The 14,354-nt window shown below is 47.8% G+C and overlaps 1 protein-coding gene across 6 annotated transcripts in view; it reads right to left on the bottom strand.

Moving 5' to 3' along the window:
* The window catches only part of LOC119382912 (dachshund homolog 2), an 88,664-nt gene that overhangs the window by 37,176 nt on the left and 37,134 nt on the right, over positions 1–14,354 (bottom strand). For all 6 annotated transcript variants that reach the window (XM_049412343.1, XM_049412345.1, XM_049412344.1 and 3 more), the window contains one exon: positions 3,190–3,302. In XM_049412343.1, the coding sequence (XP_049268300.1) occupies positions 3,190–3,302 (113 nt within the window). The remainder of the gene's footprint in view (positions 1–3,189; positions 3,303–14,354) is intronic.

Here is a 14,354-nt window from a genome sequence, read left to right as displayed (position 1 = left end):
GGCGCCGCTTGTTTAGTATGGGGGCTTGTTTTCAATGTTGCTCATTTCTGATCCAAGATTAAAAACCTTAATAGTCGGCTGCGGTCGTCTTCCCGCAAAGAGAGCAACGGGAAAGGAGAACACGAAAAAAAGAAAAAGAGTTGACGAAAAGCGAATACGGAGAGATAAAGAGTGAGGAGAAAAAAAAAATCCCAATCTCAATAGGCGTCCTAAATATGCGCCATCTTACCGGCAGAGGCGCTCGCTACAGTAGCGCCGTCCGGTGTAAGCTCTCACACGGGGGACGGGGCCTCGCCACCTCAAATAGCCGAGATAATAAAGGGGACGTCGACGGGCAAGATGTAATCCAGTGTCAACGCAGTTCTTTGACAAGCCGGCTCGCGGCCCATTGAATTTCGGGCGCATCCCCAACAATGCGTCGCTGTCAGCCGCCGTATTCGTTGGGCACCGCGTGAGGTGATCCCGCTTGTTATGCGCTCACTGTAGCAATGTGCGAACCATAAGGCTGTGCGCAGATGCCGATTTTATGACGCCCGTGACTCCCTGCTTTTTTATTTCGTCAGCGATGTGAGGATGCGCTCATTGAAAAAGTGAAAGGAAGAAAGAAAAGAAACGTTTAGATGAATCTCATTTCGGTTCCTTCCACCCTCTATACAGAAAGCGTCGGTTAGGCGTTATTACGCATGCATATAAACTGCTTATTCACTCGATTCTCATTGTTTTTTATGCAGCGAGAGGACCATTAGATATTGCGCTATAAATATATTTGTATAAAAGTTGAATGTTTGGCCAACGGACAAAGATATGCTCCTATACTGATGACATGGCAGTCCAGTCGGTACGTATCTGAGCATGAAAACAGCACGTAAAGACGGGAGAACGGAATAAAGCACAGACATAGACACAGCGCAGTGTCTGTGTGCTTCATTTTGTTCATATATGCTCCCATATTGCGGTAACTGCGGTCACTGGTATATTGAAGCATATCTTTGCGCGTTGCCCTTAATGTCCCTATGGCCAGGTTCGTAGGGTGATGTCTCCTTTGTCCGTACGAGCTGGTCAGATAGGGGCTGACCGTGGGGCTGACCGTCAACATTGCTTGACTAATATTGTTTCCGTTTAGAATTTATAGTTAGCGGCAGCGCAACAAAGGGTGTAGGATGCACGATCACAAAATATAACACCATTTGAATAAAGTCAGGTGACACGAACTGCACAGAGTCCGAAAATACGTCGTCTGCTTCCTATTTCCGCGGTCATGATCATCGTCCGGCTAAAATGCAACTGTTTTTTCCCAGCGCATTTGCGGTTCAGGAAATCGTATTTTTGGAATTGCAAATAGTTCACTGCTAAGTTGAACGTAGACAAAGAACCACTCGCGGCGTAAGCAAATGATCAGTGCACGACACCGTGTTGAAGTTATCGCGACAGATATAGTTTTCGTTACGAATTTCAGAACGACTGGCCAGTACTATTAAATTTTAACAGCTGCACAGCAGCAAGCAATCAGTCAGATATATTCACTCTTGAAACGCACAAAACATTTTCTTAAGAACATTAGCGGACCTGCATGATGCTCAGTGGCCTACCTACTCGTGGACAATGACAAACCCATAAGGCTGCAGTGACATCGCGGGTGATTCACTATGGATTCAATGCTAGAAAGTTAAAATTTGCCCCTTATTACCCACACTAATGTGGAATGTTTTTCTGTCGTATAGAAATTCAGCGAGATTACTTTGAAGTGCGTTCTCAATCATTTAAAGGGCCCCTCACCAGGTTTGACAATTTTGAGCTGACGAGCGCAATGCATGCACTAGGCGTTCACGATTACGTCTGCCAAAATTTGCAACGCTACGCGCCGCGTAAATGGGTCAATTTTTAAGCTGAACGCTGCTTGCCCTTCCTCTCGCGGGCGCGCGCTTTAGAGAATGAGGGGATGACGTACATGAGAGAATGGCCCTGCGTAGGTAGTAGTGCTGTGACGTCGCTCCTCTACGTAGACGACTGTGCTCTGACGTCGCCAACAGTAGCACGTGACACTGCGATAATTATTTGACACGACGCGTAGTTTTTGTAATTTGTTGCTTGAATGGATGAATAAAACTTGAGAGCAATAATAAAACACACAAACGGAATGTGTGCGTTTTCTTTTTGAATTTTTACTGCGAATCGCAGCGAGATTCGAGACTAGTCTACCTCCGTTTCGCACGCGTTCGTGTTCTCGCGCTTTGCGCATCGTGCAGACGCCACCCTTTACAACGAAACTAATTTTCTACCGCGTTCCAGCGCTCATTAGGCTCATTTATCCTCCCGCGTCTAACTAGATGTTCATGCGGCACACCGCTAGTCTCGCGTCCGTACAAATGTTGCAGCTTTCGCGCTCAGTAATAGGTTGAAAGCCAAGTGATCGGCGAGGGCGCATTCGGCATAACTTGCAGAGATGAAGCGCAAAGAACGCCGCCACAACACCGCTCGCGTCTCGGGGGCTCGGGCTGGTTCGGGCGCGTCATGCGCTCGTGACATTTTGTGCGCATGACGTGATCATACGTATGCGTTATGTGATCCTTCCGCTCGCGTGGCGAAGAGGGCAGGGAAGGGATTTGGCTTGCGAAGGCTACGCGGGGCAAGCGGCAAGGGTTTGCAGCTCGCCTCCTCGCATTATGGTTTCGCGCCGCTACAAATTATTGTTTTTCTCAGCTTCTAACGGACCGATTAGAAAAATTCTTGTGGCATAATGCTCTTTATTGGGCTCGCAACAACTTGCAATGTCTAACTAAGATTCATTAGGTCACCTGGTGAGGGGCCCTTTAACGGTAGTCTCACAGATGGCTGAAAAGTTGTCCAGAACACTTCCAAAAGGTAGAGAAGTGGTTCTGCAGAAAGATATCTTACGTATTGCTTGGATAAGTTCTTTTTTATAGATTACATGAAGAAGTCACCATGCATATTACTTGGACAAGGCATCGTACACGCTATACTTAAAGAGTGGTCCTACATACTTCACTTACAGAACTATGGTCTTACAGTTTCGACTACTCGCTTGCCTTCGGTGTTCCATTTAATGTTACCGCTACAATCTACAGAGACGAATGTGTTGATACAATTCGAAACAAAAACAATGGAATGAAGCGGTGGCAGCGCGTTAGAGGCGTTTTTTTTTTCTCTCGCCTGTATTAGAGCACCTACCGGATTTGATGGCAGCGTCGTAGTCCATCTCGGCTCCCGGCTTGAGCAGCGGAGGGTAGCCCGAGCGACCACCGAGACCCACCAGGGAGGCGCGCTTCGGTGGTCGACCAGGTCTGGAAACACAGCAGGAAATAGAAAAAAAGTTAATGTTCCTATATATATATATAAGGGCAAAGGAAAGTCAGGTATAGAAAAAAAAAGGAGAAAAGAGAGAACAAGTGACACGCGCACACACAGACAGTCACAACTGAGAAATACTTGAGACCGGTTCCTCTGCTGTTGTCTTAAAGCAGACTGGAATCCAAGATGTTAAAGAAAGGCTACACAGTAAAACTTTACCCAGTAAAAACTACACAATAAAATTTTTACACCCTTATGGGCGTAAAAAGGGTGGTTGGCTCTCCCATGGCTAACACCTTAGCGTTTATGGTAGAACTAAAAGGAGGACACCGACCATGGAGAAGAATACGAAAAAAATACGTTTCGGTTCCCCTGACGGGTGCCTTGTTCACAATACGGCCAACCCTAGCGTTTAATGGGTAAGAGCAAATAGAAGGTAAGAACATGTCTCTTGTTCGCCGCCTTTTCATTGCAAGTAAATATTGTGGTAGGCGCAACAGACGACGGGAAATGTGGAATAGACGATTTTCCTTAGCTTCCGCTGCCTAATCTTCGTATAAGATGTTTCTACGCACACTAGGTGGTCATAATCGGTGCAAAGGTTTTGACCGAACCTTTTCTCATCGTGTACATGTTTTCAAGCTCAGTGTTGAGTGCAGTAAATGTTTCCTGCCGCCGCAAACGTAGGGGTGTTACCCATGGGACAAGGGACACAATTGAGGGTGTAAATTTCTTTAGAGTGTACCTTAGAAGCCGACGGTAAGCATCAATTGCAAACAGCATCAGTAATACGCGATTAAGTACGGTAGCCAGCAGTGAATGTGTTACGCGAGTAGATCCAGTACGCTTCACGCAACCTCGTAAACTTCTTGCCACACTGCCCCTGTTGATAACGCATTAAAAGAGTGCGCGGACCGCCAGTAAGTGAACATCATCAGCACTCGCTTTATTTAAGACACAGAGTGATGCATGCATATTGGAAATGATACATGCATTGTAATATTGCATAACAGATTAACAGCCGGATATTATTTTACGCTCTCTCTCTCTCGTTTGTTCTTAAAGAAGTAGCAAAGGTAATTTGAATGCGTTAATAACCTTTCGCCAATGTCATCACGGTTACCCGCGAAGCATCATCGCCGCCCAACAAGGCAAAACTAGTTTTTCGGTCCCTACTTCGCACGTACCAGCGGCTATTTAATAGCTAACCAACAGATTTCCTACACGATGTAGCGATTAAAGAAGCACTCTAATCCGCAGGCGATACCGAGGTTGCAACGCGGCTGCATGCATACAAAAACAAGCTGACTGAACCGAGAAAGCCTGTTTCTTGTTGGCGGTGGTGTTATTGTTCCTGTCACCGTAAATACGTATAAGGTCTTCGTAATCACGAAGTAGAGCTAGACGCTAGACGACGTGACGGCGAGGCACTGCGAAATTGAAACATCCATCAAAAGCTTTCCGCTTCTTTCGTGTTCAAGGCTGAGAACGTACGCGGCACCGGAAAATCGTGTACGAGCGCTTCAGGTTTCTGATTCAATCTCGAGCGCACTTGCGCGTTCAGTGTCACGCAACGTCGAAGCACCGTCGCACTGGTCTGCGCTGCACTACACAGGTCACTGCAAATACAGCCCTACTCATCTAACAAGACGAATCCCGTTTTTTTGGAAAGCGTGTGTAATCACTAAGCGCGCGAACCGTTCCTTGCATTCGTCTTCGCCGCAGCGCATAAACAAAGCCCCCGGACGACTGCTTCCTTGCAAGACTCGTACGAAGGGGGTGAGCCTCAGTCGGACATCGTGTCCAGTTCCGGCGCTCTGACGCCGGAAGGTTTATGCGCAGTCACGTTCGCAGTCGACTCGGTATACATTCGGAAGTACACTTTTGGACCGACGTACGTGCGTGATTGTGTGTAAACGAAGACGGACGTTTTCGCACAGGCATTCGCGGATTGATTACGAAGATGCACGCGCCAGCGCGTTGCATCAGTTCGTTTCTTACGCGACAAAGAGAAGAGAAACTTTCAGTTTTGATCTTTTTCTCGGTGTGTTTCTCAGCAATAAGCACTGCATAGGCCGAGTAGTGTAACTGCATTCTAGTTCATTTTTCGCGTATATGTCAGCACTGTGAGCGTTACGTCATCCATACGGCATCAGCGAAATCGCCTAGTCGCGAAGTGGTACATGATAAGGGTAGAGTATTTAGGAGAAAACGCAATTTTAACGCGAGAAGCACCGCGTCTGCTGTGCACCAGGTATATACATCTCGCTGTTCCTGTGACAGATGAATCGCTTAAGATACTCGTGGCACGTCCTTCAGAAAGGTATGTTCGGCTTTGTAGTTGTCTGACGCGTAAGTGCCTGTCGCGCTGCAGTTTAGGAATGTTTGCAAAGTGAGGTATTGGGCTAGTTGGGTAATGTAGTTGGGAATTAGGAATGTTTCCAACAAATATGGTGGAACAGATTCTGAATAGGGGTGTGCTCGTAAGCGCTGCATCTGATCTATGTCTCAGATAGACGTGCAGAAAAATCTCAAGTAAACAAGTAGTGTAAAACCTTTGTGCGCATGTTCAGGCTTGTGTATGTCCTCCTTTGCGCCCTAAACATCAATTATGAATGCTTTTACATGTTTACGCACGCGTTTGTGCGTGTGTTTTGTTTTGCTGCACCATTGAGCACACGTTAACGCGGCGATTCACTGAACTCGATACGCGACGCGTTGAAACGAAGAAAGACGTATTCTTGATAAACGGTCTTATTTTTCGACCGGTGTACGACGCTCTGGAAGGAACTATGAGAGCGAACCTGAAATGCGGAGATAAACTATAGGCCCCAGGTGGTCCCGCTTAGTGTGGGAAAACTGAGAGGACAAAAAAAAAAAAAGCAAAGTCGTTCTCCGAAACACTCTTTATCATTTATCAGGCGCAGCATCTTTCAGTCTCAACAGCGCGACGAAAGGGGAGACCCCGAGCAACAGTCGTTTTTACAACGGCTAACGAATCCTGTCCGGAAGGTATACTCTCAAAGCCTGAAAGAAGTTAACAACCTAAAAAAATAAAATAAAGCGTGCTCACGCGGGTTTCACAGGCTGCACTGAAGTGCAAGCGGCGCTGCGCGAGCACGACGAAAAATCAAGTCCAAACTCTGCGCAACTCCCCTTCTTTTCACGAGAAAATGAAGTCCACTGGCGTAAACACACTGGTAAGCGAAGACAAATTTTTTTTTTCTATCCCCACCTCTTTTCTTCGCGTAAAGGACAAGCTTCTCGCCGAAAAACGGACTCCCACAGAGCGGGACTCAGTGTGTACTCGCCGCGGCACTCTATGAAAACGGACAAGAAATCACGCAGTGGAAGACGGGCAAGAGAAAGCGAGCATCGCGTGTATACACACACAAACAGAGAGCGCACGCGGCTTCCCCATTGTGACGTATGCAAATCGTCTCTGCTTTTCTTCTGTCGGAACAGGTCCCCTCTTCTGTGCATACGAACTTGCCTGTTCGGAATGCTCCTTTTTCAGGGAACCAGTGGAGTTTACTAAACGCTCATTGTTTGTAAACCGCGTAAGGCGGGGCGGCGCGGCTTGCATTGTGCGTCTGCGAAATGGAGAGTATAAGGCAGAAAGGGAAAATTGAAGCGGAAGAGATGGGAAGGGGTGTTCTAGATATTCTAATGAAAACGCCTTCGTGCGAGGTAAGTAAAGGCTGGCCGCATTTTGAGCAGCAGTACAAACGGGAAATCCCGTGCCACCGAGATCATCCGTTTCCCTCAGTGTGTTCTCTTTTTTTCTTCTTCTTCTGCTGAACGAGTCTCATATGCAGATTAGTCTGGTTGGCTGGGGTCTTTTCCCTGATTTTCCGGTGATTGACTCGGCTATCGGCATGCGTTGGCATCTCCCCGTGTATGTATACAACCTGAAGTCGCGTACATTGATTTTGAAACTTTCTTTTACAATATTGTATTCTGTCCGGCCAACGCTACTGTTTGTAAAGGGTTCGGTATTTTGGGGACATGGCGAAAGGCTTGTGAGAAATGTGGGAAATTAGACGGCTGGCAGGGACTCCGCAAACTTCAAATACTGAAGCTAAGGCACAGGTAAGAAGTAAATATGTGTTTTTTTATTTTGTACTGGTCGGAAGCATTTCCCAGACCAAGCGTAATCAGCTGAACGAAAACGCTAAATCTCTGTCTATGCGCGTTGCTGTTGTTGATGGCGATGACACCCAGTTTGATACAGGGCAGCGGCAAAACGGTTGCCTACCCAGTCTGAGCTAATAACCCTCTACTACAGTTATTAAAGCCTCGCGTTTGCTCTATCTTTACGATCATTTTTGTTCATTAAATGCTGGCGCCGGAGTGAGCGCTATCTGTTGAACATTTGGGTTTTAAACATTTATACTCGAGGTCATCGCATGTATCAGGTTTCAAAAAAGAAAGGAAGAAGGAGGTAAGGCCTGGATCTACTAAGAATGTAAGAGTAAACATAAAGAAATTAACACGTGCATGTGAAAATGCCATTTCATTTGCAATCAAGATTTCGAGGACGTACTATTTGCCTTCGCCTCTTCCCAAGGTTCTCACGTGCGAAAACTAAAAAAAAAGAAGAAAATTATGATAATGAGCAACGCAACAAAAAGGAAGAACCTTAAGCTCGGCTTCAAAAGTTACGCTTTTTTTTCGGTCGAGTGGCGAATAGCCGTTTAACCGGGCAAAATACTCTCTCCCAACGCGCACTCGCGGAAGATTTAATGCGACCCCATGGACGTCAGAGCGCGTGGACGGCGTTGACATTTCTGCAATGAGAAAAGAGATATACAGCCGCGACACGGGCTCATTGTGATCCGTGCATTGCGTTCTTGACTTTGCCATTGTGCGTTTTATGAGAAGCCGGCGCAATAGGCGACCGCCCCGAGAGAGAGCCGCGCGCATTCAAACGGGGCAGGCCGACAGGAGGAGTTGAAACAGGTTTGCCCGCTGCTGCAGCGATGGACGTGGAAATCCCACATATATATCTATGCGGGTCGCAAGGGATTAGCATAAAGTCTGTGGCGCGCGGTCAGTTTTGTTTTCTTTATTTTAAAATTGTCCCCCACGATATGCACACAGCAGTGGGCGGTTGCCGTATAAATTCTCGCCGCCCTTTCTCAACTCCCCCCCCCCCCCCCCCATATCCGAACCGTTACACAGAAAGAAGGCGTGCACGTTTCGTTTAATTGCGCGTGCATATACGGGAGCAGCTTTTTCTGCAGCTATCGCACGTTTTCGGGCAGTTTTCAACTGCGGGCAAACGCGTCCGCTGGCTGACTTTTTCCCTCTTTTTCTCTCAATTCACTGTTGGTCCTAAAGTGTATATACCTAGCGGGTTTGGCGCGCAGCAGGCAGTTTCGAATCCCCCTTGACCAAATAGTTGGCCGTCTTTCTCACTCTTATATATATATATGTGTGTACACACGCCGCCTGCCCGCTGCCATGGGCTTCCCCCGTCGACGACGACGAAGGGGCGATTGTTTCGCCGGGATTTCTCCCCATTCACTGCGTCAACCCATCCTCTGTTCGAAGCCGCCACTCCTCCCCTTGTTCCCTATACTGCTGCGGAGATACTCTCTCCCGTCGTCAGTGCAGCTTGTTTTTGTATGGCTCTTCACTTCTCGGTGATCTGAAAGCGGCGTATAGGTCACGTTTATACTATACGTACGGAGAACCATGGGAAGCGCAGGCTGCTCAAAGAGAGGAGAAAAAAAAAAACTTCCTGAGGAACAAAAGGTTTTTAGGGAGTATACGAAAAGAGAGAGAGGACTGGCTATTTTAGAAAGCGCCGAATATATTTCCGCTTTCTGTCAGCACCTTCCGCACACATGCACTCTTCCGTTCCCGCGCCAAACGCGCAGCACGCGACAGTGTCGTCCACGAGCGGTGAAACAAGTGATCGCGACGAGCGTTCATGAGCGAAGGAGGAAAAAGTTGTGGGAGTGGTGATGAGGGGGCTGCAGCGGGGCGAGGACATACATAGTGAACGTCGTATGTTACCGGCTCGTGTCGGCGCATCGTCGGTTCGTGTGACGTCCGGAGACCATGCCGCCTGTCGTCAGCTTGCATGGATGCGCGGTGTGAACGAATACACCCTCCACCGCTTACTTTCTTCTTTCGTCTCCTATTTCATGTCATCCCGCGTGCGGCTGATGAGCCTGTACCAACAGTGGTGATGCGTGCGTGTGCCGCAGCGCGGCGCATATAGTGTGGAAGATAGTTTTCGAGCGCTCGACGTGCAAGGTCGTTTGCACGGTGATGTTCTATACAGCGGCGATATGCTCACTGCCTGATTTTACTGCCTCGTATTGAAAAACGGGCTCGCGCAAGAAAGGAACGTGCTAGTTCCTGGAACGTACATATTCGGTAGGTGTATCTGTTATATAGCACAATTGAATTATTCGCTTTGTTCGCTCTATGATAATAAGGTTGCTAGCTTTTATATGGGGCAATTGATTCACGCTGTACATTGTGCGTGCGTGCGCGCGCGCGCGCGCGTGTGTGTGTGTGTGTGTGTGTGTGTGTGTGTGTGTGTGTGTGTGTGTGTGTGTATACTAGAGGTGTGCACGGGCTCCGGGTAGCCCGAAAGCCCGACCCGGCCCGCGGGCCGACGTATTTTCACCACGGGCCCGGGCCGGGCTCGGGCTACTTGGAGTTTTATCGGGCCGGGCTCGGGCCCGGCGCAAAGCCCGACTCAAGCCCCAAATATAATGAGTGGGAATTGTATTCCAGCACGCAAACAGCGCCTTTTCCGCGACCGCCCTTTACCGCTTTTCCTTTCCATTGCAGTTGTTCAGCGAGTGGAGCGACAGTGGTGAGAATGTAGCAGTTACAAAAGATGAGCTCTCCGATTATCTCTCTATGGAATCGCCCTCCTGTTCATCTGAAGTTTTAGACTTCTGGAAAAACAAGCAGCAGAGATATCTCAAGCTTGCAAGGCTGGAAAAAAAGATATTAGCAATTCTGGCGACGAGTGCAAGCAGCGAACGTAACTTCAGTTCAGCCGGCTACATAATGCAAAAGCGCCGCACTTCGTTGAAGCCGGAATCGTTGGACTGCTTGCTGTTTTCGCACGACAATTTGTAATCCATGTACCTAATAGAGACAGTTCATCGTGTGTCGTTTGATCATATTTGGTATATATGCTCAATAAATTGCCAAATTACCGGCAAACGATGTTTTGTTTTCGCAGCGAACCTTCAAAAAGCCGGACCGGGCCGGGCCGGGCCCGGGATTGTGTTTTCGTACGTTGGGCCGGGCCGGGCGGGCTCGCAGCCCTTTGCTGTCGGGCTCGGGCGGGCCTTCGGCAAAGTCAGCGGGCCCGGGCCGGGCTCGGGCTCGGAAATACGGCACGTGCACAGCTCTAGTGTGTACACAACATTTGTTAGGGCAGCTACAGTATTTCAAGTTCGGAGGAAGGAACGGAGGGGGGGGGGGTAGGTAAGGAAGGAGAGGAGACACAGACATAGCGGCACTGTTGCAAAACACTATATATGTTGCCTTTCTTGAAGTCAGATAAGTACAGAAATAGACAAGTCTGACGCGCGTATCCCTGCTTATTTCTTCGTTAGTTAGTACGAAGCTGGTCGTTAAAAGCGCATACGGCCCCGCCACGGTGGTCTAGTGGTTATGGCGCTCGACTGCTGAACCGAAGGTCGCGGGATCGAATCACGGCCGCGGCGGTTGCATCTTCAATGGAGGCGAGAATGTTTGAGGCCCGTGTGCTTAGATTTAGATGCACGTTAAAGAACTCCAGGTGGTCGAAATTTCCGGAGCCCTCCACTACAGCGTTTCTCATAATCATATCGTGGTTTTGGGACGTTAAACCCCAGATATTATTATAAGAGCTTATACGTACAAAGAGATATATGCACAAATCCTGCCGCTACAGTGACACTAATCAGCACGACAGACGTATCAAGATATAGAAACAACTAGGCATTGGACCTAATTACTAAACGTGTGATATAAAATGGACTGAATGAAGCCAGAACCAGGGGCGTAGCCAGAAATTTTTTTCGGGGGGGGGGGGGTTCAACCATACTTTATGTATGTTCGTGCTTGCGTTTGTATGTGCGCGTGTATATATACGCAAGCAAACCTGAAAAATTGCGGGGGGGGGGGTTAGAACCCCCCAACCCCCCCCCCCCCACACACACAACGCGTTCTCACAACGTTCTCACAACGTTCTCACAACGCGTGTGCCGTCAAATGAAAGAAGCGAGCATCTGCCTACCCATGTCAACCAGAACAAAACGAACGCGGCTGTCAAACTAGACACACCAAAACTGTCGATGTGTAACGAGTCCTATGCCAGCGACTTAGCCAGAATTCGCATTGACAGCTCGCAGTCAGGCGCGACATGGACTGCGTGCTAGTTGAGGAACTGTGACAGACACATCGTCGGGCTAGCACAATCGACCACGTGACCGCGGCAAAACACGCGCGCTACTGAAATTGTAACGGAGAAAATGGAAAAAAGAATAAAAAAACGCTTTTCAGTGATACGAGTCCCTAGACCGGCGTATCTGATTGCCTCCGCAACCGTGCACCTATACGCATATTCTTTTTCATATTTTTTTTTTCGGGTCGAGCAAACACACTCACGCGGGCCATCTGTCCGTCGGTGCACGAGCTGTCGTCGAAAGTGGCCCCCGCGTGAGACGCCCGCCATCCAACGACCGTCACGTTAGCTAGTTCAAATAAGCGCGAATATAGAAAGAATCGCGAACATGATCGAGATAAAAAAACAAAAAAATGACTCCCTCCCCACGTTTCCTCTTATTTCCCCTGCATTCCGCTTTTGCCTGCCCGTATACTCACGTGGATACGGTGTCCACATACATAGAAAGAAAGAGAGAGAGAGAGAGAAAGCAGTGCATGAAACGAGATAAAAAGGAGGGGGGGGGTCTGAATAATATTTGGGCCGTTCTATTCTTTTTCTTGGTGCATACGCAGTTTTGAACGTGTCCGCGCAGTCAGAAGCCAAACCTAATTCGACGGGCCAAACCTGAAAACTCCGTACGAAATAGGGCCCCGTATGCGGGAGAGATGATTGACATCTGGAGGTCGGTTTCACCTCCGCACCGCTAACTCTCACCCCCGCACGCACACACAGAGACACATTCGCTCTCTTCTTTGCCCCGCCGCGGTGGTCTAGTGGTTATGGCGCTCGACTGCTGACCCGAAGGTCGCGGGATCGAATCCCGGCCGCGGCGGCTGCATTTACGATGGAGGCGAAAATGTTTGAGGCCCGTGTACTTAGATTTAGGTGCACGTTAAAGAACCCCAGGTGGTCGAAATTTCCGGAGCCCTCCACTACGGCGTCTCTCATAATCATATCGTGGTTTTGGGACGTTAAACCCCAGATATTATTATTATATCGCTCTCTTCTTTCGCTCTTATGTGTCACTTGAAGCGCGGAAACTAACGGCTAAGTATACGGTTCATTTATCGCCAAGATTTGTTTTATTTTTCTCCTTGCGTAGTTTCTACTGGCATAGCTCGGTTTTGAGCTCGTATGCACAACAAATTTATTCAATTTTATCAGTTGCGTCTTTGCGGATGACAGTTCTCCTCTTCACTGCATGTGTAAACTGCGCTCGAAATAAAATCGAGTGAGAAAAGAGGAGGAAGAAAAAAGAACTGGCCGCCATCCCGCCCTGCAAACGTGAATGTCCGACGAAGCGTATCAAACACCCCGCATAACCACACAGGACTACACAATGAAGTCGTAGCTAGCAGTATACACGTCAAAAAGTAAAAAAATTCACCGAATTTAATTGTTAATTAACACGGATAGATAGATAGATAGATAGATAGATAGATAGATAGATAGATAGATAGATAGATAGATAGATAGATAGATAGATAGATAGATAGATAGATAGATAGATAGATAGATAGATAGATAGATAGATAGATAGAATTACTACAAGCATGAAAGAAAATACAAAATAAAGAAATAGTGGATGACGTAGGACAAAACCAAAAAAAATTGAAATAATGTTCCGACGCACACATTCTCAGGCATTGTTAGGTCAATAAAGGTTCGCTCTCCTATCACTTTATTTTCTCTTCGTAATCGGTCCAACCGCACCCCCTTGCGTTCTTTCATTTCTTCCCTCCCCAGTGTATAGGTCAACGTTTATAGAACTTGGAGTATTTCTAGAAACGTTGATCCAGGGTAGGAAACTGGAAGTGCGTCTGGTTAACCTTCCCGCCGTTTATGTTCCTTTCTTTCTCTCTGCCTCTTTTGGATTATTGCTCGGGGGCGAATATCGGTAAACTTCGCTCTCGTCCGATCGATGCCACTCTGAGAGACCCCGAGACCTAGTTTCGCCATCTGGTGTCGGAAAGAGCAAACACGCTCCGCAAGATACTCGCATGCGTCGCTCATCCAAGTGGCCCCGTTTTCTTTTTCTCTTCATTAATATTAAACAGTATGAATATTATGATTTTTCAGATGATTAATATTTTTGGCGTCAGATCGATACTGCTGCGGCGAATCCTACAGAAGAAAGAAAAAGGCGCGGCAAATACCTACGTCGTAAAGCAAAATCCACGAAATAGTGAAAAGAATAGTAACAAATGAAGATATAAGAAAACGGCCTCGGGGAAAAGGAGAAATCAAAATAACAATGTAGAAGAGATGCACGAACAATGTGATCGAGGAGGCCTGTTTTTGGGCCGGACGCAGGGCTGCCTTTCCTTTCATATTTTCAAAGAACAGAAAAGAAAATGCCTAAAATTGACCGTGGGTGGAGGTGAAGTGGGTTCTGGTTATACCCGCGTTATGTGCCGAGGCTTGGCTTTCCCTTTTCAACGCTCGCGCCGAGTTCGGTTGAAGGGATCGGGTATCGCGACGGAAGCGGTGGTAGGGATGGAATAGGAGAGAAGGAGAGAAAGGTTTGTTTGTAGTTAGGGGCGGTATATTTATGGGGCGCACGCGATATGACCTCGACGAGCCCAGGAGCTACGCGACCTCCCTCTCCGCGTTTTTGGATCTTCCGATCTCATTA

Source organism: Rhipicephalus sanguineus, chromosome 2, assembly GCF_013339695.2.
Source record: "Rhipicephalus sanguineus isolate Rsan-2018 chromosome 2, BIME_Rsan_1.4, whole genome shotgun sequence".
Lineage (NCBI taxonomy): Eukaryota > Metazoa > Arthropoda > Arachnida > Ixodida > Ixodidae > Rhipicephalus > Rhipicephalus sanguineus.
The sequence above is the reverse complement of the archived record's forward strand: the minus strand, read 5'-3'. Positions and strand labels throughout refer to the sequence as shown.